The sequence below is a fragment of the Saimiri boliviensis genome, chromosome 2 (assembly GCF_048565385.1).
Source record: "Saimiri boliviensis isolate mSaiBol1 chromosome 2, mSaiBol1.pri, whole genome shotgun sequence".
Lineage (NCBI taxonomy): Eukaryota > Metazoa > Chordata > Mammalia > Primates > Cebidae > Saimiri > Saimiri boliviensis.
In genome coordinates this window covers 12,191,696-12,217,236 of record NC_133450.1, presented here as the reverse complement: position 1 = coordinate 12,217,236, position 25,541 = coordinate 12,191,696, and the positions used below count along the sequence as shown (strand labels likewise).

Genomic DNA, 25,541 nt, shown 5'->3' with positions numbered 1-25,541 from the left:
CCAAGATGGGTGGATCACCTGAGGTCAGGAGTTCAAGACCAGCCTGACCAACATGGTGAAACCCCGTCTTAAAAAATAAATAAATAGGCCAGGCGCGGTGGCTCAAGCTTGTAATCCCAGCACTTTGGGAGGCCGAGGCGGGTGGATCACGAGGTCGAGAGATTGAGACCATCCTGGTCAACATGGTGAAACCCCATCTCTACTAAAAAAAAAAAATACAAAAAAATTAGCTGGGCATGGTGGCATGTGCCTGTAATCCCAGCTACTCAGGAGGCTGAGGCAGGAGAATTGCCTGAACCCAGGAGGCGGAGGTTGCGGTGAGCCGAGATCACGCCATTGCACCCCAGCCTGGGTAACAAGAGCGAAACTCCGTCTCAAAAAAATAAATAAATAAATAAATAAATAAATAATAAATTTAAAAAAAAAAGAGAGAGAATTCAGAACTTTAAGAACATATACAGCTGGGCACAGTGGCTTACACATGTAATCCCAACATTTTCGGAGGCCAAGACAGGAGGGTTGCTTGAGCTTAGGAGTTTAAGATTAGCCTGGGTATCATAGGAAGACCCCCATCTCTATTTTTTAAAAAATTGTTGTTAATTAGGCAGGCATGTTGATGCATACCTGCGGTCCCAACTGCTTGGAAGCCAAGGCAGGAGAACTGTTTAAGCCCCAGAGTTCAAAGCTGCAGTGACCCATGATAGCACCACTGCACTCTAGTCTGGGTAACAGAGTAAGACCCTGTCTAAAAAAAAATTGTTTTTAAAAAAGTACATCCAGGGTCCGGGCGCGGTGGCTCATGCCTGTAATCCCAGCACTTTGGGAGGCCGAGGTGGGTGGATCACAAGGTCAAGAGATCGAGACCATCCTGGTCAACATGGTGAAACCCCGTCTCTACTAAACATACAAAAAATTAGCTGGGCATGGTGGCGCATGCCTGTAATCCCAGCTACTCAGGAGGCTGAGGCAGGAGAATTGCCTGAACCCAGGAGGCGGAGGTTGTGGTGAGCCAAGATCACGCCATTGCACTCCAGCCTGGGTAACAAGAGCGAAACTCCATCTCAAAAAAAAAAAAAAAAAAAAACATATATATATATATATATATATATATATATATATATGTATACACACATTTAGTAGCCGGGCATGGTGGTGCATGCCTATAGTCACAGGTATTCAGAAGGCTGAGGTGGGGGGATCACTTGAGCCTAGAAGTTTGAGGGTAAAGTAAGCTATGATCATGCCACTGTACTCCAGCCTGATTGACAGCAAGACCCTCATTTCTTTTTTTTTTTTTTTTTTGAGACAGAGTTTCGCTCTTGTTACCCAGGCTGGAGTGCAATGGCACAATCTCGGCTCACCGCAACCTCCGCCTCCTGGGTTCAGGCAATTCTCCTGCCTCAGCCTCCTGAGTAGTTGGGATTACAGGCACACGCCACCATGCCCAGCTAATTGTTTTTATTTTTAGTAGAGATAGGGTTTCACCATGTTGACCAGGATGGTCTCGATTTCTTGACCTTGTGATCCACCCGCCTCGGCCTCCCAAAGTGCTGGGATTACAGGCGTGAGCCACCGCGCCAGGCCAGCTTTTTTATTTTTTTTTAAGACAGGGTCTCACTCTCTCACCCAGACTGGAGTGCAGGGGACTGATCTCAGCTCACTGCAACCTCTGCCTCCCAGGCTCAAGGGATTCTTCTGTCTGAGCCTCCTGAGTATCTGAGATTACAGGCGCACGCCACTACTGCCTCATCAAGTTTTGTGTTTTTAGTACAGACAGGATTTCACCATGTTAGCCAGGCTGGTCTTGAACTCCTGACCTCAAATAATCCACCCGCCTCGACCTCCCAAAGTGCTGGGATTACAGATGTAAGCTACTGCACTCAGCCCAAGACCCCCATTTCTGTTGTTTTTTTTTTTTTTGAGACGGAGTTTCGCTCTTGTTATCCAGGCTGGAGTGCAATGGCGCAATCTCGGCTCACCGCAACCTCCGCCTCCTGGGTTCAGGCAATTCTCCTGCCTCAGCCTCCTGAGTAGCTGGGATTACAGGCACGCACCACCATGCCCAGCTAATTTTTTGTATTTTTAGTAGAGACGGGGTTTCACCATGTTGACCAGGATGGTCTCGATCTCTCGACCTCGTGATCCACCCGCCTCGGCCTCCCAAAGTGCTGGGATTACAGGCTTGAGCCACCGCGCCCGGCCCAAGACCCCCATTTCTAAAGAAAATTAATTTAAAAAAAAAGAATAGAGCCTGGGTATGGGGACTCACGTCTTTAATCCCAGCACTTTGGGAGGCCAAGGCAGGCAAATCACCTGAGGTCAGGAATTCAAGACCAGCCTGACCGACATGGTGAAACCCTGTCTCTACTGAAAATACAAAAATTAGCTGGTGTGGTGGGCACCTGTAGTACCAGCTACTTGGGAGGCTGAGGCAGTAGAATCACTTGAACCCAGGAGGTAGAGGTTGCGGTAAGCCAAAAATTGCACCACTGCACTCAAGCCTGGGCGACAAGAGCAAGACTCTGTCTTTTTTTTTTTTGAGACGGAGTTTCGCTCTTGTTACCCAGGCTGGAGTGCAATGGCGCGATCTCGGCTCACCGCAACCTCCGCCTCCTGGGTTCAGGCAATTCTCCCGCCTCAGCCTCCTGAGTAGCTGGGATTACAGGCATGCACCACGATGCCCAGCTGATTTTTTGTATTCTTAGTACAGAGGGGGTCTTGATCTCTTGACCTTGTGATCCACCCGCCTCGGCCTCCCAAAGTGCTGGGATTACAGGCTTGAGCCACCGCGCCCGGCCAAGACTCTCTCTTAAAAAAAAAACAAAACACACATCCAGAAACCCCAAGGGCAAAGTGTCAAAGATGAGCAAGAACAGTTTAAACAATCTCAAAACATAATACCTCTCCATATTTGAAATTCCAATTAAGATTTTTGAACAGGCCGGGTGTGGTGGCTCATGCCTATAATCCTAGCACTTTGGGAGGCCGAGGTGGGTCGATCACCTGAGGTCAAGAGTTCAAGACTAGCCTGGCCATCATGGAGAAAAACCCCATCTTTAAAAAAAAAAAAAAAGTTTTGAACAAAAATGAAAAACAAATAAAAAGTTGACAAATGAATTTTTAAGGAGTTATAAATTCCTGGTTTTACTGTAGTAAACTTTATTCTAGCCAGGAGTAGTGGATTACACCTGTAATTCCAGTACTTTAGGAGGCCGAGCCAGGAAGATCACAAGGTCAGGAGTTCAAGACCACCCTGACCAAGATGGTAAAACCCTGTCTCTACTAAAAATATACAAAAAAATCAGCTGAGTGTGGTGCGAGATGCCTATAATCCCAGCTCTGAAGAGGCTGAGGCAGGAGAATCACTTATACCCGGGAGGCAGAGGTTGCAGTGAGACAAGGTTATGCCACTGCACTCCAGCCTGGGCGTTAAGAGCAAGACTCCACAGCAAAAAACAAACAAACTTCATTCTTCACTAACATTATTTTAAAATAGGAGAAGAGCTGGGCATGGTGGTTCATGCCTATAATCCCAGCAATTTCAGAGGCCGAGGCAGGAGGATCTCTTGAGGTGAAAAGTTGGAAACCAGCCTAGGCAACATAGTGAAAACTCATCTCTACAAAAAAAAAAAAAAAAAAAAAATTTAAGTTAGCTTGGCATGATAGTACACACCTGTGGTCCTGGCTACTTGGGAGGCTGAAGTGGAAGGATGGCTTGAGCCCAGGAGTTCAAAGTTGCAGTGAGCTATGATGGCACCACTGCACTCCAGCTTGGGTGACAGAGTGAGACTCAGTCTTAAAAAAAATAAAAAATTCTGGCTGGGTGCGGTGGCTCAAGCCTGTAATCCCAGCACTTTGGGAGGCCGAGGCGGGTGGATCACGAGGTCGAGAGATCGAGACCATCCTGGTCAACATGGTGAAACCCCCGTCTCGACTAAAAATACAAAAAATTAGCTGGGCATGGTGGCTCGTGCCTGTAATCACAGCTACTCAGGAGGCTGAGGCAGGAGAATTGCCTGAACCCAGGAGGCGAAGGTTGCAGTGAGCCGAGATCGCGCCATTGCACTCCAGCCTGGGTAACAAGAGCAAAACTCCATCTCAAAAAATAAAATAAAAATAAAATAAAAAATAGCAGCCAGGAGCAGTGGCTCATACCTATAATCCTAGCACTTTCGGAGGCCAAGGAGGGCAGATCACGAGGTCAGGAGTTCCAGACCAGCCTGGCCAACATGGTAAAACTCTTTATCTACTAAAGATACAAAAATTATCCGGGCATGGTGGCGCACACCTGTAATACCAGCTACTCAGGAGGATGGGGCAGGAGAACTGCTTGAACCCGGAAGGCAGAGGTTGCAGTGAGCCAAGATCGCGCCACTGCACTCCAGGCTGGGCAACAGAGCGATACTCTGTCTCAAATAAATAAATAAACAACAGGCTCTGGATCAGATTGCATAAATTACAATTACAATTCCACTACTCAATGCCTGTGTGACTTTGAACAAATCACTTTATTTCTTCATGTGTAAAACGAGAACAAAATATACATATTTCATAAAGTTATTATTATAATGAATACAAGTGCCTGACACAAAGTTGGCTATATCAAGACAATCAATCCTTTTTTCTTTTTTTTGTAGAGACAGGGTCTTGCTATGTTGCCCAGGCTGGTCTCCAACGCCAGGCTTCAAGCAATCCTACCATCTTGTCCTCCCAAAGTGCTAGGATTATAGGCATGAGCCACTACACCTGGCCAAGACAATCAATCCTACCAATGACTAAACACGTAATACTGAGAATAAAATGTCTTCTCATTCTACCCTTCTGATAATAAAAGCAAAGTTCTTTTAAAAACTCAATCACATGAGACCATTTTCCAGTTGCTGGGAGTCGCAGGTCAACCACCTAACAATGTCTTATCACACCCAAGGGACACAAGAAGAGAAAAATCTATATACAGTTAAGTCTTCCGTCATATATGGAGAAAAAAACAATAAGGATTCAACATTGTGAGAAAACAGTAATAATACTCAGAGGAAAAGTACAGAAGACTAAACTCTCTGAGAGCCCGCCATCACACACTGAAGAAAGACAAAATGCACGGTCGGGAGCAGTAGCTCACGCCTGTAATTCCAGCACTTTAGGAGGCCGAGGTGGGCGTATCACCTGAGGTCAGGAGTTCAAGAGCAGCCTGGCCATCATGGTGAAACCCCATCTCTACTAAAAAAGATGAAAAACAGCTGCGCATAGTGGCGGGCGCCTATAAACCCAGATACCAGGGAGGCTGAGGCAGGAGAATCACTTGAACCTGGGAGGCAGAGGTTGCAGTGAGCTGAGATCATGCCACTGGACTCCAGCCTGGTTAACAGAGTGAGACTCCGTCTCGAAACAAAAAATAAATCAATAATAAATAATTTTAAAAATTCAAAAAAAACTCTTGACACTTCCTTCTCCCCACTGCATAGCAACACAGGAGCAACACCCACACCACAGGTTGAAAACTAAAGAATATATATGAAACACTTGAAGAACTACAAAACTCTTTAAAAATATATTATCATCTGATAAAAATTACACCTACACACCTACATAATTCAAAAATAGATTTCAAAATGTGTTTGCACAGTTATTAAATGTATTCATTTTTCAATACTTTACTGATACCTATTATGAACCAGGTACTGTGCCACATCTTGGGGATATATAAGTGATCAATAAAGGCAGAGTCCTTGCCCTCAACAAATTTAAAATCTTTGAGGGAGACAAAATAAGTTTCAATCCTCTAAATTATAAAGTAAAAACTGAGACTTAGAGACACAGGTGTGATTTTCCTATAGCCAAGATTTAAGCAGCAAAAAAACGAGACTAGCCGGGCGTGGTGGCTCACGCCTGTAATCCCAGCACTTTGGGAGGCCAAGGCGGGTGGATCACGAGGTCGACAGATCGAGACCATCCTGGTCAACATGGTGAAACCCCGTCTCTACTAAAAATACAAAAAATTAGCTGGGCATGGTGGCATGTGCCTGTAATCCCAGCTACTCAGGAGGCTGAGGCAGGAGAATTGCCTGAACCCAGGAGGCGGCGGTTGCGGTGAGCTGAGATCGCGCCATTGCGCTCCAGCCTGGGTAACAAGAGTGAAACTCCATCTCAGAAAAAAAAAAGAGACTACACAAGACATGATTTCTAATTCTTCAAACAGTTCTCTTTCTGGTACATCACAGTCTCATGAAATACAATGAATGATTGGCCGGGCGCAGTGGCTCACACCTGTAATCCTAGCACTTTGGGATGCCGAGGTAGGTGAATCACCTGAGGTGAGGAGTTCAAGACCAGCCTGGCCATCATGGTGAAACCCCATCTTTAAAAATAAATAAATAAATAAATAAATAAATAAATAAATACAATGATTAAGAATAGTATCTTAAAGCCTTCTGAGAGTTCCAAGAACATGATAATGGGTCTACATTTTTATTGCTATTTTAAAAAACAAAGGTCTAACATAAAAATCAGACAGTTCTTACCTCATGACCTTTACCTTTGAATTTTGCCTTATCAAATACATGCCTTAAGGCTGGAAGTCCTCTCTCTGAAATTAATCTGTGAATAAAAATATATTTTTAATTTCAAGTTTTCTAGAGTTTGGTCTAAACGAAGACCATAAGAGAAAATATATTCTGCTGAACTAAAAAAAAATTTTTAGAAATATAAGAACTCAGCCAAGCACGGTGGCTCATGCCTGTAATCCTAGCACTCTTGAGAGGCCAAGGCAGGCAGATCATGAGGTCAGGTGTTCGAAACCATGCTGGCCAACATGGTGAAACCTCGTCTCTACTAAAAATACAAAACTTAGCCGAGTGTGGTGGCACGTGCCTGTAATCCCAGCTTCTCAGGAGGCTGAGGCAGGAGAATCGCTTGAACCTGCAAGGCAGAGGTTATAGTGACCCGAGATTGCACCAGTGCACTCCAGCCTGGACGACTCCACATCATACCAACCAAAAGTTTATAACATTAGAAGAAAAACAATGGATGTTAAAAATAAAAAGTATAGCCGGGCGCAGTGGCTCAAGCCCGTAATCCCAGCACTTTGGGAGGCCAAGGTGGGTGGATCACGAGGTCAAGACATCGAGACCATCCTGGTCAACATGGTGAAACCCCATCTCTACTAAAAATACAAAAAATTAGCTGGGCATGGTGGCACGTGCCTGTAATCCGAGCTACTCAGGAAGCTGAGGCAGGAGAATTGCCTGAACCCAGGAGGCGGAGGTTGCAGTGAGCCGAGATCGCGCCATTGCACTCCAGCCTGGGTAACGAGAGCAAAAACTCCGTCTCAAAAAAATAAATAAATAAATAAATAAATAAATAAAAAGTATAAATGTATAAGAATATACTAAATGTACCTCTGAGCATCCAACTTGGGTATATTTCTTTTAACTGTTCTCTTTGGAGGTACAGGAACAGGTGCTCCACTTCCTGACTCTAGTAAAACATACCAAGATCAGTATTACTGTACTTAAAAGAATTTGTATTATTGGCTCATGCCTGTAATCCTAGCACTTTGGGAGGCCGAGGTGGGTGGCTCACCTGACGTCAAGAGTTCAAGACCAGCCTGGCCACCATGGTGAAACACCATCTTTATTAAAGAAAAAAAAAAAAAAAAGGAATTTGTATTATTTATTATCATTTCCAAGCTAATAAGATAACTAAACATGTAACACCTGTTTCTGAAACAGGGTCTCACTCTGTTGTCCACGCTGGAGTGCAGTGGTGTGATCTTGGCTCACTGCAGCCTCAAACTTCTGGGCTCAAGTGATTCTCCTGCTTCAGCATTTTAAGTAGCTAGAACTACAGGCACAGCCTACTACACCCAGCTAATTTCAAAATCTTCAGTAGAGACGAGGTCTTGCTATGTTGCCCAGGCTGGTCTCAAACTCCTGGGATCAAGCCATCCCTCTGCCTCAGCCTCCCAAAGTGGTGGGACTACAGGCAGGAGCCACTGTGCCCAGCCTCCCTTTTTTCATTTTTATCTCCTCAAATACCTTTTATTTTTTATTTTTATTTTTTTTTTTGAGACGGAGTTTCACTCTTGTTACCCAGGCTGGAGTGCAATGGCGCGATCTCGGCTCACCGCAATCTCGGCTCACCGCAATCTCCACCTCCTGGGTTCAGGCAATTCTCCTGCCTCAGCCTCCTGAGTAGCTGGGATTATAGGCACGCGCCACCAGGCCCAGCTAATTTTTTGTATTTTTAGTAGAGACGGGGTTTCACCATGTTGACCAGGTTGGTCTCGATCTCTTGACCTTGTGATCCACCCGCCTTGGCCTCCCAAAGTGCTGGGATTACAGGCTTGAGCCACCGCGACCGGCCTCCTCAAATACCTTTTACCACAGCCTCCTTTTTGTTGTTGTTTTTTATTTATTTATTTATTTATTTATTCATTTACACAGCCTCCTTTTTAAAACTCTTTATACATACCTTCATCGGGCTCAGCTCCTTCACCATCTTGTCTCTCTGGAGAGGCTGGAGGCGGGAAAGGAGGAAAAATTTCATCTTCTACATGCTCATAATCTGGTACATCAATCAATCCATTCTCCTCTGGTTCTAGCATCTTTTCCTCTAGGGGAAAAAATGTAAAATTATTTGTATTCATCCAGATAGTCTTTCCACTACACAGACAAGTTCCACCCGCAGCAATTTCATGTGTTTCAATCAATTAAACCACATTTCAAACTCACACATCATGAAAAGTAGAGAAGACACTAATTATTTTAAAAAAGGACTAGCCTAGAAATCAGAACTAAGCTCCAACGTAGACCCTAACATTAAATAACGCTATCAGGCCGGGCGCGGTGGCTCAAGCCTGTAATCCCAGCACTTTGGGAGGCCGAGGCGGGTGGATCACGAGGTCGAGAGATCGAGACCATCCTGGTCAACATGGTGAAACCCCGTCTCTACTAAAAATACAAAAAAATTAGCTGGGCATGGTGGTGCGTGCCTGTAATCGCAGCTACACAGGAGGCTGAGGCAGGAGAATTGCCTGAACCCGGGAGGCGGAGGTTGCGGTGAGCCAAGATCGCGCCATTGCACTCCAGCCTCGGTAACAAGAGCGAAACTCCGTCTCAAAAAAAAAAATAAATAAATGCCGGGCGCGGTGGCTCAAGCCTGTAATCCCAGCACTTTGGGAGGCCGAGGCGGGTGGATCACGAGGTCGAAAGATCGAGACCATCCTGGTCAACATGGTGAAACCCCGTCTCTACTAAAAATACAAAAAAACTAGCTGGGCGTGGTGGTGCATGCCTGTAATCCCAGCTACTTAGGAGGCTGAGGCAGGAGAATTGCCTGAGCCCAGGAGGCCTAGGTTGCGGTGAGCCGAGATCGCGCCATTGCACTCCAGCCTGGGTAACAAGAGCGAAACTCCGTCTCAAAAAATAAATAAATAAATAAATAAATAAATAACGCTATCATATTGAACAAATCCTTTTACCTCAACTATTGAGTTTCCCCCACCATAAAAAGATGAATTTGACTTTTCAGAAGGTTTCAAACTGTGATCCAATAAATAGGATATGAAATACACAGGATATAGGTACTCCGCCCCCACTTCAACTAGAGCAACTAAAAAAAAAAATCTGTTTATATACACCTACTATGTGCCCACAAAAATTAAAAGCAAAAAAAAAAATTTTTTTTAATGTGTTTACATACTGGTCTTCTAGGTAAGGTTTCCTTTAAAGAATGGCCGGGAACGGTGGCTCATGCCTGTAATCCCAGCACTTTCGGAGGCTGAGGTGGGCGGATCTCAAGGTGAGGAGATCAAGATCATCCTGGCTAACATGGTGAAACCCCACCTCTACTAAAAATACAAAAAAAATAAATAAATAACCGATTATGGTGGCAGACGCCTGTAGTCCCAGCTACTCAGGAGACTGAGACAGGAGAATCACTTGAACCTGGGAGTCAGAGGTTGCAGTGAGCCGAGATCCCGCCATTGTACTCCAGCCTGAGCAACAGAGCAAGACTCCCTCTCACAAAAAAAGAAAAAAGAAAAGCATCAATTCCTGATCACGACCCAGCTTAGCTTCAAGTAAACTACAGGAATCTACAGCGGAGTTCAGACCTTTGAGGCTGACAGCGAGCTTTGAGTTTGATGGCAGTGCCCAAACTATATCAAGTGTACCCAGAAACTGGCCAAGCATGGGGTGGGGCTTATCAGGAAACTGGCATTTCTTCTATTTGTAGTGAACAAGATGCCCAATACACGACTTTTATCTCCTCGTCAATGGTCGCACAACTGTCTCTTTTTAGACACTGATGAAATTGCCCCAACTTCCTCCTCTACTCCTCAAACTCCCAGAGGAGTGAAGGTAACAAATATACGGTGCAAACCACGGTTTGTTTCCAGACCCTGGTTTCCAACGTCCACCTCTTTCCAAGAAGTCGAAAGAGACGCCCCTCATCGCAACGGAAGTCGCACCGTGCTGCCTCGATGTCCCCCTTGGGTTCCACCTTCGAAACGTCGAACCTCCCATACCGCTTTCTCCAGCGTCCCCTCATCCTCGCTCCCCGTCTATCCTCCCTTCAACCTCATTCATTCATCCACATTCGCTGGGGGCTTCCTACGTTTACAGGCCCCGTACAGAAGCCGGGAGTAAAGACGATAAGGAACACGTTCTCTCCCGCTACGCGGCTTGGCCGAGTAAGAGGCAGCCCAAAACCCCAGCAGCCGAGACCCGCGCCCGCGTCCGCGCCTCTCCAGGCCTAGTCAGGTCGATCCCGCAGCCTCCTGACCCCGTTACGGCGACAACTAGCTTTTCCCTCTCGTCCGTCTGCCTCCCTGGCTCGTCCAGCTGACTCCCCTCTCCCAGCAGGAACTTCACTGACCTGCCAGCCAGCTCTCACCACACCCAGAAGACAAGCGCCACAGCGCGGATCCCCGCGTGCAAACTAAGCGCGCTTCTCGCGAGACTCAGGAATTCCAGGGGCGAGAAGAGCGCGCGGCGTTTGGCGCCAAATCTTAGCGCGAGTCGGGCGGGGCCTACAAGGCCGGCCTCTCAGTCCCGCCCCCCACGCCGGGCCTGCCCCCGGTCCCGCAGCTTCCGCCCTACCGAATTCTTCAGAGGAACTCTATTAAGCTTCCTTATTTGCATAAAGCTAATACTTATTCTAGGCTTTTTCTTTTTTTTTTTTTTTTCTTTTTGCGATGGAGTTTCGCTCTTGTTACCCAGGCTGGAGTGCAATGGCGCGATCTCGGCTCACCGCAACCTCCGCCTCCCGGGTTCAGGCAATTCTCCTGCCTCAGCCTCCTGAGTAGCTGGGATTACAGGCACGCGCCACCATGCCCAGCTAATTTTTTCTATATTTAGTAGAGACGGGGTTTCACTATGTTGGCCAGAATGGTCTCCAGCTCTTGACCTCGTGATCCGCCCGCCTCGGCCTCCCAAAGTGCTGGGATTACAGGCTTGAGCCACCGCGCCCGGCCTCTTTTTTTTTTTTTAAAGACGGGGTTTCACTACGTTGGTCAGGCTGGTCTTGAACCCCTGACCTCAGGTGATCCGCCCACCTCAGCCTCCCAGAGTGCTGGGATTACAGGCGTGAGCCACCGCGCCCGGCCTTTTTTTTTTTTTTTTTTTTTTTTTTCTTGAGACAAGGTCTCTGTATCACTCCTCAGGCTGGAGAGCAGTAGCGCGATCTCGGCTCACTGCCTTCTCGACCCTCCGGGCTGAAACCATCCTCCCACCTCAGCCTACCTTCACCCACTACCACCACCGCACCCAGCTAATTTTTGCTTTAATGGTTTTTTTTGTTTGTTTGTTTGTTCCTTTGGCAGAGAATGGGGTTTAGCTGCCCAGGCTGGCTTCAAACTCCCGGTCGCAAGCGATCCCCGGCATCAGTTTCCCAAAGTGCGGGGATTGCAGGCATGAGGCACCGCACCCAGCACTTTAAACCTTGGAAACAGGTCTCAGTTTTTGGAAAACAGTTGTGGGAGGAGGGAAAAGGACAGAGGCAAGCAGTAGTGAATGACAAACTACCGCTTCTTCAGTGGTCCTAGCAGAATGCCTCCAACTCAGAGTTTTGTGAATTGTTTATTGAATAAGAAGCTGAGAAAAGAGGCGGTAAAGAGAGGAGAAACAGGGTTAAGAGTGTATGGCCGGGCGCGGTGGCTCACGCCTGTAATCCCAGCACTTTGGGAGGCCGAGGTGGGTGGATCACGAGGTCAAGAAATCAAGACCATCCTGGTCAACATGGTGAAACCCCGTCTCTACTAAAAATATAAAACATTAGCTGGGCATGGTGGCGCGTGCCTGTAATCCCAGCTACTCAGGAGGCTGAGGCAGGAGAATTGCCTGAACCCAGGAGGTGGAGGTTGCGGTGAGCCGAGATCGCACCATTGCACTCCAACCTGGGAAACAAGAGCGAAACTCCGTCTCAAAAAAAGAAAAGGAGTGTAGACACTGGCCAGGCGTGGTGTGGCTCATGCCTGTAATCCCAGCACTTTGGAAGGACCAGGCCGGCAAATCGCTTGAGCCCACGAGTTCATCGCACCGCTGCACTCGAGCCTGGGCCACAGACTGAGACCCTCTATCAAAAAGAGAGAATGTGAGTATAGACAAAAAGAAAAATGTCAAAACTATGTTACTTGGTCAGACTTGGTGGCTCATGTCTGTAATCTCAGCACTTTGAAGGAGGCTGAGGCAGGAGGATTGCTTGAGCCCAGGAATTCAAAACAAGCCTGGGCAACATACTGAGACCTTGTCTCTATTAAAAAAGAAAAAAACATTTTCTAAAACTTACTGTTTCCATTTTAAAATAGTAAGTCCAAATATAATTGTATTTGTATACACACAAACATAAACAGGCAACCACTGAAAAGCATATAACGAGAACCTATGCAATGAAAGTGGCATATGGGACAGAGTGGGATGGGAACTTAACTACAATTTTTTTGAACATACAAATGTATTAACTATTCAAAAAACTAAATGTAAAAATGTTATTTGAAATAAATATACCATCATTAAGATTTGGCAAACCTAGAAGATAATTAGGGAGTACTGGCTGCAGTATTCTCTCCACTTTTCTTTCTCTCTTTTTCTTCTTTGACACAGTCTTACTTTGTTGCTGAGGCTGGAATCATGTGATCCTTCCTCCTCCCAGGTAGCTGGAACTACAGGCTCGCACCACCACAGTTAGCTAATTTTTAAAATTTTTTTGTGCAGAGCGAAGTTTCACCATGTTGTCCAGGCTGCTTTCCAACGCCTGGGCTCCAGCGATCCACCCCCCTTAGGCTCCAGCAATCCACCTCCCTACAGGCATGAGCCACCGCACCCAGCTACTTTTCTGTAGCTTGAAACATTTTTTTTAAATTTTATTTATTTATTTATTTTTATTTATTTATTTTTTTTTTTGAGACGGAGTTTCGCTCTTGTTACCCAGGCTGGAGTGCAATGGCGCAATCTCGGCTCACCACAACCTCCGCCTCCTGGGTTCAGGCAATTCTCCTGCCTGAGCTTCCTGAGTAGCTCGGATTACAGGCATGCGCCACCATGCCCAGCTTATTTTTTGTGTTTTTAGTAGAGACGGGGTTTCACCATGTTGACCAGGATGGTCTCGATCTCTTGACCTTGTGATCCACCCGCCTCGGCCTCCCAAAGTGCTGGGATTACAGGCTTGAGGCACCGCGCCCGACCCTAATTTTATTTATTTTTAGGCGGAGTTTCACTCTTGTTACCCAGGCTGGAGTGCAATGGCACGATCTCGGCTCACCGCAACCTCCGCCTCCTGGGTTCAAGCAATTCTCCTGCCTCAGCCTCCTGAGTAGCTGGGATTACAGGCACGCGCCACCATGCCCAGCTAATTTTTTCTATATTTAGTAGAGACGGGGTTTCACTATGTTGACCAGAATGGTCTCCAGCTCTTGACCTCGTGATCCGCCCGCCTCGGCCTCCCAAAGTGCTGGGATTACAGGTGTGAGCCACCGTGCCCGGCCCTAAAAAAAATTTTTTTTTTTTTTTTTTTTTTGAGACGGAGTTTCGCTCTTGTTACCCAGGCTGGAGTGCAATGGCACGATCTCGGCTCACCGCAACCTCCGCCTCCTGGGTTCAAGCAATTCTCCTGCCTCAGCCTCCTGAGTAGCTGGGATTACAGGCACGTGCCACCATGCCCAGCTAATGTTTTGTATTTTTAGTAGAGACGGGGTTTCACCATGTTGACCATGATGGCCTCGATCTCTCGACCTCGTGATCCACCCGCCTCGGCCTCCCAAAGTGCTGGGATTACAGGCTTGAGCCACCGCGCCCGGCCTTTTTTTTTTTTTTTTTGAGATGGAGTTTCGCTCTTGTTACCCAGGCTGGAGTGCAATGGCGAAATCTCGGCTCACCGCAACCTCCACCTCCTGGGTTCAGGCAATTCTCCTGCCTCAGCCTCCTGAGTAGCTGGGATTACAGGCACGCACCACCATGCCCAGCTAATTTTTTTGTGTTTTTAGTAGAGACGGGGTTTCACCATGTTGACCAGGATGGTCTCGATCTCTTGACCTCGTGATCCATCCACCCGCCTCGGCCTCCCAAAGTGCTGGGATTACAGGCTTGAGCCACCGCGCCCGGCAAAAAAAATTTTTTTAAAAAGAATTGAGTCCCAGATGTCAATCGAGGCTGCAGTGAGCCGTGATCCAGCATGGGTAACACAGTGAGACCCTGTCTCAAAACACATAGACACCACACACACACAGAGTGAGACCCTGTCTCAAAACACACATACACACACACACACACACACACACACACACAGATTACCAATTCTATCTGCCTAAAATTATGTATGCATGTGTATCTACGTGTCATATTTCCTTTATTTTAGGGTTTTATTTCTATACTTGTGGGATAATGTATATTAATCAATTAATAAAATTAACATAAATTTGGGTTTTGTTTTTTTTTTTTTTTTTTTGAAACAGTCTTGTTCTGTCGCCCAGGCTGGAGTGCAATGGTGAAATCTTGGCTCACTGAAGCCTCAATCTCCTGAGTTCAAAAAATTCTGCCTCAGCCACTCAAACAGCGGGGATTATAGGCATGTACCACCATGCCCAGCTAATTTTTGTATTTTTAGTAGAGGTGGGGTTTCACCATGTTGGCCAGGCTGGTCTCCAACGGAGGGACCTCAAGTGATCCATCTGCCTCAGCCTCCCATAGTGCTGGGATTACCTGTATTGGTCACTGCACCAGGCCTAAAAGCAATGTGAACTTCAATGAGAAATGTCCATTTCAGTAGTCTGAATTGTTGAGACAATAGGCATTCTTTTAATTATCTAGGTAAGTTTATATTCTAAACTCTTTGACTAATAAAGTAAATGTAAAAGCACTCTGAGAAGTTAAAAAATGTTATACATCTTTCCCACACCACCCCCACCCTGCCAAAAACAAACAGAGCAGATACTCTGGAAGGTATAAATCTCAGTTCCATCATTTACTGGTTGGTGACTTTTAACTCTGCTTCAGTTTCCTTTTGTTATTTTGTTTTTTGGTCACCTGGGTTGGAGTGCATTGACACAATCATAGCTCACTGTAACCAGGTGATCTTCCCAGCTAGGCCTCCCAAAGTGCTGGGATTATAGGCATGAGCCACCCCACCTGATCTAGTTTCCTCGTAGGGTTGTGAGGAGAAGTAAAAAATAGTATTTAATGGCATGTTCCTGTAGTATCTCAGCTACTTCAGAGTCTGAGGCAGGAGGATTACTTGAGCCAAGGAGTTCAAGGCCAGCCTGGGCAACATAGGGACACCGTATTCCTAACAAATGAAATAAATGTAAAAGACAGTGCATTTCCTATAATTATCCGTATGATTTTTAGAATGTTTCAACCTTGGCCGGGCGCGGTGGCTCACACCTATAATCCCAGCACTTTGGGAGGCCGAGGCAGGTGGATCACGAGGTCAAAAAATCAAGACCATCCTGGTCAACATGGTGAAACCCCGTCTCTACTAAAAATACAAAACATTAGCTGGGCATGGTGGCGCGTGCCTGTAATCCCAGCTACTCAGGAGGTTGAGGCAGGAGAATTGCTTGAACCCAGGAGGCGGAGGTTGCGGTGAGCCGAGATCGCGCAATTGCACTCCAGCCTGGGCAACAAGAGTGTAACTCCGTCTCAAAAAAAAAAAAAAAGAATGTTTCAACCTTTTAGAAAATGTAAAGATTTTGGCCGAGCATAATGGCTCACACCTGTAATCCTACCACTCTGGGAGGCTGAGACAGCAGGATTGCTTGAACCCAGGAATTCCAGGCCAGCCTGGGCAACATGGTGAAACCCCATCACTACAAAAAAGTGGGAAAAGGGCTGGGCGTGGTGGCTCAAGCCTGTAATCCCAGCACTTTGGGAGGCCGAGGTGGGTGGATCACGAGGTCGAGAGATCGAGATCATCCTGGTCAACATGGTGAAACCCCGTCTCTACTAAAAATACAAAAAATTAGCTGGGCATGGTGGCGCGTGCCTGTAATCCCAGCTGCTCAGGAGGCTGAGGCAGGAGAATTGCCTGAACCCGGGAGGCGGAGGTTGCGGTGAGCGGAGATTGCGCCATTGCACTCCAGCCTGGGTAACAAGAGCGAAACTCCGTCTCAAAAAAAAAAAAAAAAAAAAAAAACAGGAAAAGAAAATGTAAAGATTTTGTTAAGGAATTGTTTGTTGTTTTATCTGAGGTGCAACCACAGTTGTAAGTCGTTGATATTGTCAAGAACTAATTGTATATGGGACACAGTGGCTTAAGCCTGTAATCCCAGCACTTTGGGAGGCCAAGTCAGGTGGATTACTTGAGGCCAGGAGGTCAAGAGCAGCTGGGCCAAAATAGCAAAACACCATCTCTACTTAAAAAAAAAAAAATTAGACCAGGCGCAGTGGGTCACGCCTGTAATTCCAGCACTTTGGGAGGCCGAGGTGGGCGGATCACAAGGTCAAGAAATTGAGACCATCCTGGCCAGTATGGTGAAACCCCATCTCTACTAAAAATACAAAAATTAGCTGGGCGTGGTGGCATGAGCCTGTAGTCCCAGCTACTCGGGAGGCTGAGGCAGGAGAATCACTTCAACCAGGGAGTTGGAGGCTGCAGTGAGCAGAGATTGCACCATTACACTCCAGCCTGGGTGGCAGAGGCCGACTCTGTCTCAAAAAAATAAAAATAAAAATAAAATGTGCTGGGCATGGTGTCACACACCTGTAGTCCCAGTTACTTGGGAGGCTGAGACAGAAGGAATTCCAGTCTTGAGCCTGTGAGTTCCAGGCTGTATGGATCCATGATTGTGCCACTGTACTCCAGCCTGCGTGACAGAGTAAGACCCTATGTCAAATAAATAAACAAAATAAAAATTAAAATACAGTCTATAACTTTGAATGGCATCTAGATTTGCCAGTTTCTGTGTTTGGCCCCAAATCAATAGAACTCAAAAGAAGTATGGATTATGATATGTCCAAATCTACCAAATTTATGCAAAATATGGCTTGCTGTAAATTCAAATTTAAGGTGACTATCAAAATTGGAAATAGGGATGGTAGACAAAGGAAAAGTAATTATTGTTATTTTTGGCACAATCAAGACCTTTAATTAGAGACACTTGAAAAATGTTTGGCTCAGCAAACCCACTAACAATCAATAACACTAATTTTACCTAGGTGCCAGGTGCAGTAGCTCACACCTGTAATCCCTGCACTTTGAGAAGATGAAGTGGGTGGATCGAGAGGTCAGGAGATCGAGACCATCGTGGCTAACACAGTGAAACCCTGTCTCTACTAAAATTACAAAAAAAACTTAGCTGGGCATTTGCAATCCTAGCTACTCAGGAGTTGAGACAGGAGAGTCACTTGAACCTGGGAGGCAGAGGTTGCTTTGAGCCAAGATGGTGCCACTGCACTCCAGCCTGGGTGACAGAGTGAAACTGTCTCAAAAAACAAAACAAAACAAAACAAAAACAATGAATTTTACTTGTCTACTCCTTGGCAAGATACCAGTGACTTTTTAAAAGATCATTGGTCTGGTAATCAGATGATGTCCTTGTTCTACCCCTAACTAGCTGTGTGACCTTGGAGGACATCACTGAACTCTCTGAGGCTGTTTTCCTATTTATAAAGTGGGCTGCCTGAATACCAGGACCTCTGAAATTCAGCTCTAAAATTCTAAAATAAACTCAGTCTCCCACTCTTTAAATGCAAAAGCTGCATCTCAGGTGCCAGTCTAGAATCCAGTTACAAAGGTCTGTCTATTTAGAGAAAGCGTAGAGAGGACCAAGGATAAATAGCTGCATGGTTCAGCAGTAATCATAATGACACAACAGTGTAATCATTATAATAATAACAAGTTTATATTTTATGAGGCTGTTCAATTAAAGCAATCTGGCACGTTGCACAGAAGAGATTCCTTGCTCCCTGGGAGTACATAAATAAAGTACAAAACGCATGAATGTACCAATAATAATAGTTCACAATATCTTAAATTATACACAAACTCAGGACTATGTGCCATGCATGTTCACTGTTGGAGATGAAACTCTTTTCATGCAAATTCTCAGTTCTCTATAAGTTGACCTGCCCCTGAGCAAGAGTGAATTATAAAAAGACCGATAAACTTTATAATGGCTCTGCTGTATAGGTCCCACATGCTCTTGCTGTCATAGTTCCCTGATCACCGTAGCTCAAATGATCATTCTCATTTCAAATTTCCTGCTTGTGATCTTTGCAGAGCACTTGGCAGGAAACGGATGATGCAGGGGTTTTCCATTGAGTGGAAGAAAGCGTGAGGGGAAAAAAAACAAAACAACAAAACAAAACCCAGTTATGACATGTATTTGAATGAATGTCCTGGGACAGAGATTTGAGATTTGTTTAATCTCAAACTAGACTTGGAAATAAGAATATCCGGGATCCTGGACTGTGATTCCAAAGGAAGTCAAGACTTCCTCCTCCACAGCTGCCCTCGAGGAAGCTGGTGTGTCCTGAGTGTATCTTCTTTCACTGTGCTTTCCAAAGGTAAAAAGCAAAATACCACACTACCATGTCTGCCAAGCCAGAGTGAGGTCCCTACCCTGCCTGACTCCCACAAAAAACAGGTGCTGAATCTGACATCCTGTATGATTTGAGCCACATCCTTAGCAATTAAAACTACAACATCCTTCACCTTATTGAGGCATCTTTTCCTCTAAATAAATTGCAAGGGGCCATTAAAAGTATCTCTCAAAATAACCTGGTGGTTTCACTGCATTCGGAATGTTGGACATCAAGAACTGAGGAAGCGGATGTCCTCCGTGGAGAGGCGGGCCAGGAAGAGGGACGGTGGGGTGGGGGGGCAGGATGCAGAGGGGATAGTAATATCACTTTTTGCACTGTGACTCTTCACTCAGTTACTCAATAGGAACAGCTGCCAAACTCACATGAGCACATCCAGACAATGGAATTAAAAGCAGTTGATAAACAGCCAGAGTTCTCTCAGGATTAAAGTATAGAAAAATGTGGTATTAAAATAAGAAAAAAAGTAAGGTAGAATTTCTTCACGTAAAATAACTTCTGTTTGCAATGAGCAAGTTTTTTTTTTTTTAATTTTGAATTTTCCAACTGAACTTTTAATAAGAAAGGAATAAAAGATCTTAATTTTATGGGAGCGAATGTGGACTTGCCACTAAAAACTTTTCACCTAATAATATCATGAATCTCACTGATCCTATAATATCAACTGCATGTGAATATGGCTTAAAGTATGTTAAGCAGAACCAGCCATGGTGGCTCACATGTGTAATGCCAGCACTTTGGGAGGACAAGGCATGTGGCTCACTTAAGGCCAGGAGTTCAAGACCAGCCCAGCTAACATGATGAAAACCCATCTCTACTAAAAATACAAAAATTAGTCTGGTGTGGTGGGACACGCTGGTAATCCCAGCTACTCAGGAGGCTGAGGCACGAGAATGCTTGAACCCAGGAGGCAGAGGTTGCAGTGAGCCGACATCTTGCCATTGCACCACAGGCTGGGCAACAGGAAAAATCTGTCTCAAAAAAAAAAAAAAGTCAGGCCTGGTGGCTCATGCCTGCAGTCCCAGCACCTGGGGAGGCTGAGGCTGGCAGATCAGAAGGTCAAGAGCTCGAGACCAACCTGGCCAACATGGAGAAACCCTGTCTCTACTAAACATACAAAAATTAGCTGAGTGTGATGGTGCACACCTGTAGTCTCAGCTCCTCAGGAGGCTGAGGCAGGAGAATTGCTTGAACCTGGGAGGTGGAGGTTGCAGTAAGCCAAGATCGTGCCACTGCACTCCAGCTTGGGCAACAAGAGCGAAACTCCATCTCAGTTAAAAAAAAAAAAAAGTAAAAGTGTATCCAGCTTTCTACTACCTGCTGTATACTTTTCTGTCCTCGTCCTCCCACCTAATAAGCTAATATTTATTTATTACATAATTTAAGAAACAGAAAAATTTGGAGCAAAACCCACAGAATTCTCAGAAGACATAAATGTTTTAATGTGAAAAAGGCCTATATCATTTTTTCAGCCTAAAAAGCAAAACAGGACAAATAAAAATAAATTTGGGTCAGGCTGCTCTATTTTCTGGGGGGGGGGAAAAGTTTTTCCATGAATTTATTTTTCTTTTTTCTAGTAGTTGTTTCTTTTGCCCAGGCTAGGGTGCTGTGGCATGCTCATAGCTCACTGCGACCTCAATCTTTCTGGCTCAAGGGATTCTTACCTCAGCCTCCGCAGTAGGTGTGACTACAGGCACTTGCCACCAAGCCCACCTAATTTCTGTGTTTTTTGTAGAGAGGAGCTATCACTTCATTACCCAGGCTGGTTTTGAACTCCTGAGCTCAAGTGATCCACCCACCTTTGCCTCTCTAAGTGTTGGGATTATAGGCATAAGGCACTGCTCCTGGCTGGTAATTGTTTTACTGAAAGGTAACATACAGACAGAAAACTACACAAATCATGAATGGAACACACTGTGCAACCAGCACCCAGATCAAAAAAGCAGACATGCCAGCACCCAGAAGGCCCCTTTCATCTCAACTTCCTTACTCCCCTCCTCAAGGAAAACCACCGTCCCAACTTCTACCATCACAGACTAGGTTTGCCAGGTTTTGAACTTCAAATAAAAGAAAAAAAAAGGTAGTATTACTTTTTTGTGTCTAGCTTTATTAAATAGGATGTTTGTGATATTTAACATATATTGTTGCAAGTAGTAGTCTGTTTTTACAATGCTATGGAGTGTTCTATTGTGTGAATTTATCACAATTTGCTCATTTACTGTGCATGGAAACTTGGGTTGTGTCCCCAATAATGATTACAAATAATGCTACCTAAGCATTCTGGTACATTATTTTTGTGAACATATATAGCCACACATCACATAACATTTTGGGGACCGGGCGAGGTGGCTCACACCTGTAATCCCAACACTTTGGGAGGCCAAGGTGGGCGGATCACGAGGTCAGGAGTTCAAGTGTAGTCTGGCCAACATAGTGAAACCCTGTATCTACCAAAAATACAAAACATTAGCTGGGTGTAGTGGTGTTCGCCTGTAATCCTAGCTACTCCAGAGGTTGAGGCAGGAGAATCACGTGAACCTAGGAGGCAGAGGTTGCTATGAGCCGAGATCTCGCCATTGCACTCCAGCCTGGGCAAGGGTGTGAGACTCTGTCTCAAAAAAACAAAACAAGGGCCGGGCGTGGTGGCTCACGCCTGTAATCCAAGCACTTTGGAGGCCAAGGCGGGTGGATCACCTGAGGTCGGGAGTTCAAGACCAGACTGACCAACATGGTGAAACCCCGTCTTTTAAAAAAATATTTAAAAAAACAAATAAACAAACAAAACAAAACAAAAAAACACAGCCACACATATGATGATGGTCCCATAAGATTATAATACCAGGGCCAGGTACAGTGGCTCACACCTGTAGTTCTCAGCACTTTGGAAGGCCAAGGCAGGCGGATCACGAGGTCAAGAGTTCCAGACCAGCCTGTCCAACAGGGTAAAATCCAGTATCTACTCAGAATACAAAACTTAGCCGGGCATGGTGGTGCATGCCTGTAGTCCCAGCTACTTGGGAGGCTGAGGCAGGGGAATCACTTAAACCTGAGAGGCAGAGGTCTCAGGGAGCTGAGATTGTGCCACTGTACTTCAGCCTGGGCGACAAAGCAAGACGCCATCTTGGAAAAAAAAAAAAAAAGATTATAATACAAAATTTTAATGTTCTTTTCTTTTCTTTTCTTTTCTGACAGAGTTTCTCTCTGCCACCAGGCTGGAGTGCAGTGGTGAGATCTTGGCTCACTGCAACCTCTGATTCCCAGGTTCAGGCAATTCTCCTGCCTCAGCCTCCCAAGTAGCTGGGACTACAGGCATGTGCCACCATGCCCAGCTAATTTTTGTATTTTTAGGAGACAGGGGGTTTCATCATGTTGGTCAGGATGGTCTAGATTTCTTGACCTTGTGATCCTCCCACCTTGGCCTCCCAAAGTGCTGGGATTACAGGTGACAGCCACCATGCCCAGCCTAATGTACCTTTGAGACGGAGTCTCGCTCTGTCGCCTAGGCTGTAGTGCAGTGGTGTGATCTCAGCTCACTGCAACTTCTGCCTGCCGGGTTCAAGTGGTTCTCCTGCTTCAGCCTCCTAATTGGCTGGGATCATAGGAGCATACTACCATGCCTGGCTAATTTTTGTATATATGTTTTTTTTTTTTTTTTTAGAAAAAGTCTTGGGACAGGGGTGGAAGGCAGAGAGAAAAAGCACAAAACACAAAACAAAACAAAACAAAAGTCTTTGTCTGTCACCCAGGTTGGAGTAGAGTGGCTTAATCTTGGCTCACTGCAACCTCTGACTCCTGGGTTCAAGCGATTCTCCTGCCTCACTCTCCTGAGTAGCTGGGATTGTAGACACCTGCCACTATACTCTGCTAATTTTTGTATTTTTAGTAGAGACAGGGTTTTACCATGTTGTCTAGGCTGGTCTTGAACTCTTGACCTCAGGTGATCCACCCACCTCGGCCTCCCAAAGTGCTGGAATTACAGGCATGAGTCACTGCGCCTGGCCTTAATTTTTGTATTTTTAGTAGAGACAGGGTTTCACCACGTTGGTCTGGCTGCTCTCAAATTCTGTGATCTGCCGCCTTGGCCTCTCAAAGTGCTAGGATTACAGGCGTGAGCCACTGCACCCCGCCTCATCTATACAGCTTTCATAATGTCTTTACAAGAGAGTTATGGAAGTGGAATTATTGAGTCAAAGTCTGTGAATATTTCTGAAGAGGAAATTGTCTTCCGGAAAGCCTCTATAAATTATTCTTCGCCGGGCGTGGTGGCTTAGATTTGCAGTGAGCTCAGATTGCGCCACAGCACTCCAGCCTGGGAGACAGAGCAAGACTCCATCTCAAAAAAAATAAAATAAAATAGCCGGGCGCGGTGGCTCACGCCTGTAATCCCATCACTTTGGGAGGCCGAGGTGGGTGGATCACGAGGTCAAAAGATCGAGACCATCCTGGTCAACATGGTGAAACCCCGTCTCTACTAAAAATACAAAAAAATCAGCTGGGCATGGTGGCGCGTGCCTGTAATCCCAGCTACTCAGGAGGCTGAGGCAGGAGAATTGCCTGAACCCAGGAGGCGGAGGTTGCGGTGAGCCGAGACTGTGCCATTGCATTCCAGCCTCGGTAACAAGAGCAAAACTCTGTCTCAAAAAAAAAAATAATAAAATAAAATAAATAAAAATTATTCTCCTTCAGCAGATTATGTTTACAGAATGAAAATCTACCACCATTACCTTTTTTTTTTTTTTTTTTTTTTGAGACAGAGTCTTGCTCTAGCACCAGGCTGGAGTGCAGTGTAGTGATCTCGGCTCACTGCAACCTCCATCTCCCACATTCAGGCAATTCTCCTGCCTCAGCCTCCCGAGTAGCTGGGACTACAGGTGTGTGCCACCACATCTGGCTAATTATTGTATTTTTAGTACAGAGGGGGTTTCACCATGTTGGTCAGAATGGTCTTGAACTTCTGACCTCAAGAGATCCACCCGCCTAGGCCTCTCAAAGTGCTGGGATTAGAGGCATGAGCCACTGCACCCAGCCCATCACCATTTTTTTAGCTGTGTGTTAGCTACTATTCTTTCACAACCTCATTTAATGCTCATAACTATTTAGTGCAGTAGTAGATGGTATAATTCTCATTTTATAGGTAATTTAACTGAGGCTCAGAGAGGGTAAGAAATCAGCCAAGGGCAAAACTGGAATTAATCTCAGGTCTTTCTCTCTCAAGTTCATGCTTTTTTGTTTTGATTTTGAATCTAAGATATGGATGTCTGAGTCAAATGTACTCCTCAAATCATGGTATGTTTTCTTTTTCTTTTTCTTTTTTTTTTTGGAGACGGAGTTTCGCTCTTGTTACCCAGGCTGGAGTGCAATGGCGCGATCTCGGCTCACCGCAACCTCCGCCTCCCGGGTTCAGGCAATTCTCCTGCCTCAGCCTCCTGAGTAGCTGGGATTACAGGCACACGCCACCATGCCCAGCTAATTTTTTGTATTTTTAGTAGAGACGGGGTTTCACCATGTTGACCAGGATGGTCTCGATCTCTTGACCTTGTGATCCACCCGCCTCGGCCTCCCAAAGTGCTGGGATTACAGGCTTGAGCCACCGCGCCCGGCTTATGGTATGTTTTCATCACTGGTTGTCTCTCTATTTCTTTCTCTGTGTTGTCTAGGCTGGGGTGCAACATCATGGCTCGCTGCAGCCTTGACTTTGGCTCAAGCGGTCTTCCCACCTCAGCCTTCAGAGTATCTGGGACCACAGGCACCCGCCACCATGCCTGGTTAATTTTTGTATTTTTTGTAGAGATGGTAATTCATCATGTTGCCCAGGCTAGTGTTGAACTCCTGGGCTCAAGTCATCTACACAGAACCTCACTGCGTTGCCCAGCTGGAGTACAGTGACATGATCTTGGCTCACTGCAATCTCCACCTCCCGGGTTCAAGTGATTCTTTTGCTTCAGCCTCCAAAGTAGCTGGTATTACAGGTACTTGCCACCACACTTGGCTAATTTTTGTATTTTTCGTAGAGAAAGGGTTTCGAGCCGGGCGCAGTGGCTCAAGCCTGTAATCCCAGCACTTTGGGAGGCCGAGGCGGGTGGATCACGAGGTCAAGAGATCGAGACCAGCCTGGTCAACATGGTGAAACCCCGTCTCTACTAAAAATACAAAAAATTAGCTGGGCATGGTGGTGTGTGCCTGTAATCCCAGCTACTCAGGAGGCTGAGGCAGGAGAATTGCTTGAACCCAGGAGGCGGAGGTTGCGGTGAGCCAAGATCGCGCCATTGCACTCCAGCCTGGGTAACAAGAGTAAAACTCCGTCTCAAAAAAAAAAAAAAAAAAAAAAAAAAAAGAGAAAGGGTTTCACCATGTTGGCCAGGCTGGTCTCAAACTCCTGACCTCAGGTGACCCTCCCACCTCTGCCTCCCAAAGTGCTGGGATTACAGGTGTGAGCCAACCCGCTTGGCCTTCGATTAACTCTTCAATGTTTATTATTTTACTCTGATACTAAAAATTGTGCATGTT

General features: G+C 45.8%; 1 protein-coding gene across 7 annotated transcripts in view; it reads right to left on the bottom strand.

Annotated features, from left to right (window-relative positions):
• TIPIN (TIMELESS interacting protein) overlaps positions 1 to 10,978 on the bottom strand; it is a 31,584-nt gene extending 20,606 nt beyond the window's left edge. Inside the window, exons 1-4 of one of the 7 annotated variants that reach the window (XM_039469073.2) lie at positions 10,876 to 10,978; positions 8,470 to 8,610; positions 7,395 to 7,473; positions 6,519 to 6,594 (exon numbers count right to left, since the gene is read on the bottom strand). In XM_039469073.2, coding sequence (XP_039325007.2) covers positions 6,519 to 6,594; positions 7,395 to 7,473; positions 8,470 to 8,602 — 288 coding nt within the window. In that variant the 5' untranslated portion in view covers positions 8,603 to 8,610; positions 10,876 to 10,978. Of the gene's footprint in view, positions 1 to 2,901; positions 3,618 to 6,518; positions 6,595 to 7,394; positions 7,474 to 7,578; positions 7,628 to 8,469; positions 8,611 to 9,699; positions 10,707 to 10,782; positions 10,851 to 10,875 lie in introns of those variants that run through there. The other 6 variants (XM_074392768.1, XM_074392769.1, XM_074392770.1 and 3 more) reach the window with 6 other exon arrangements.
• Positions 10,979 to 25,541: the final 14,563 nt, after the last annotated feature.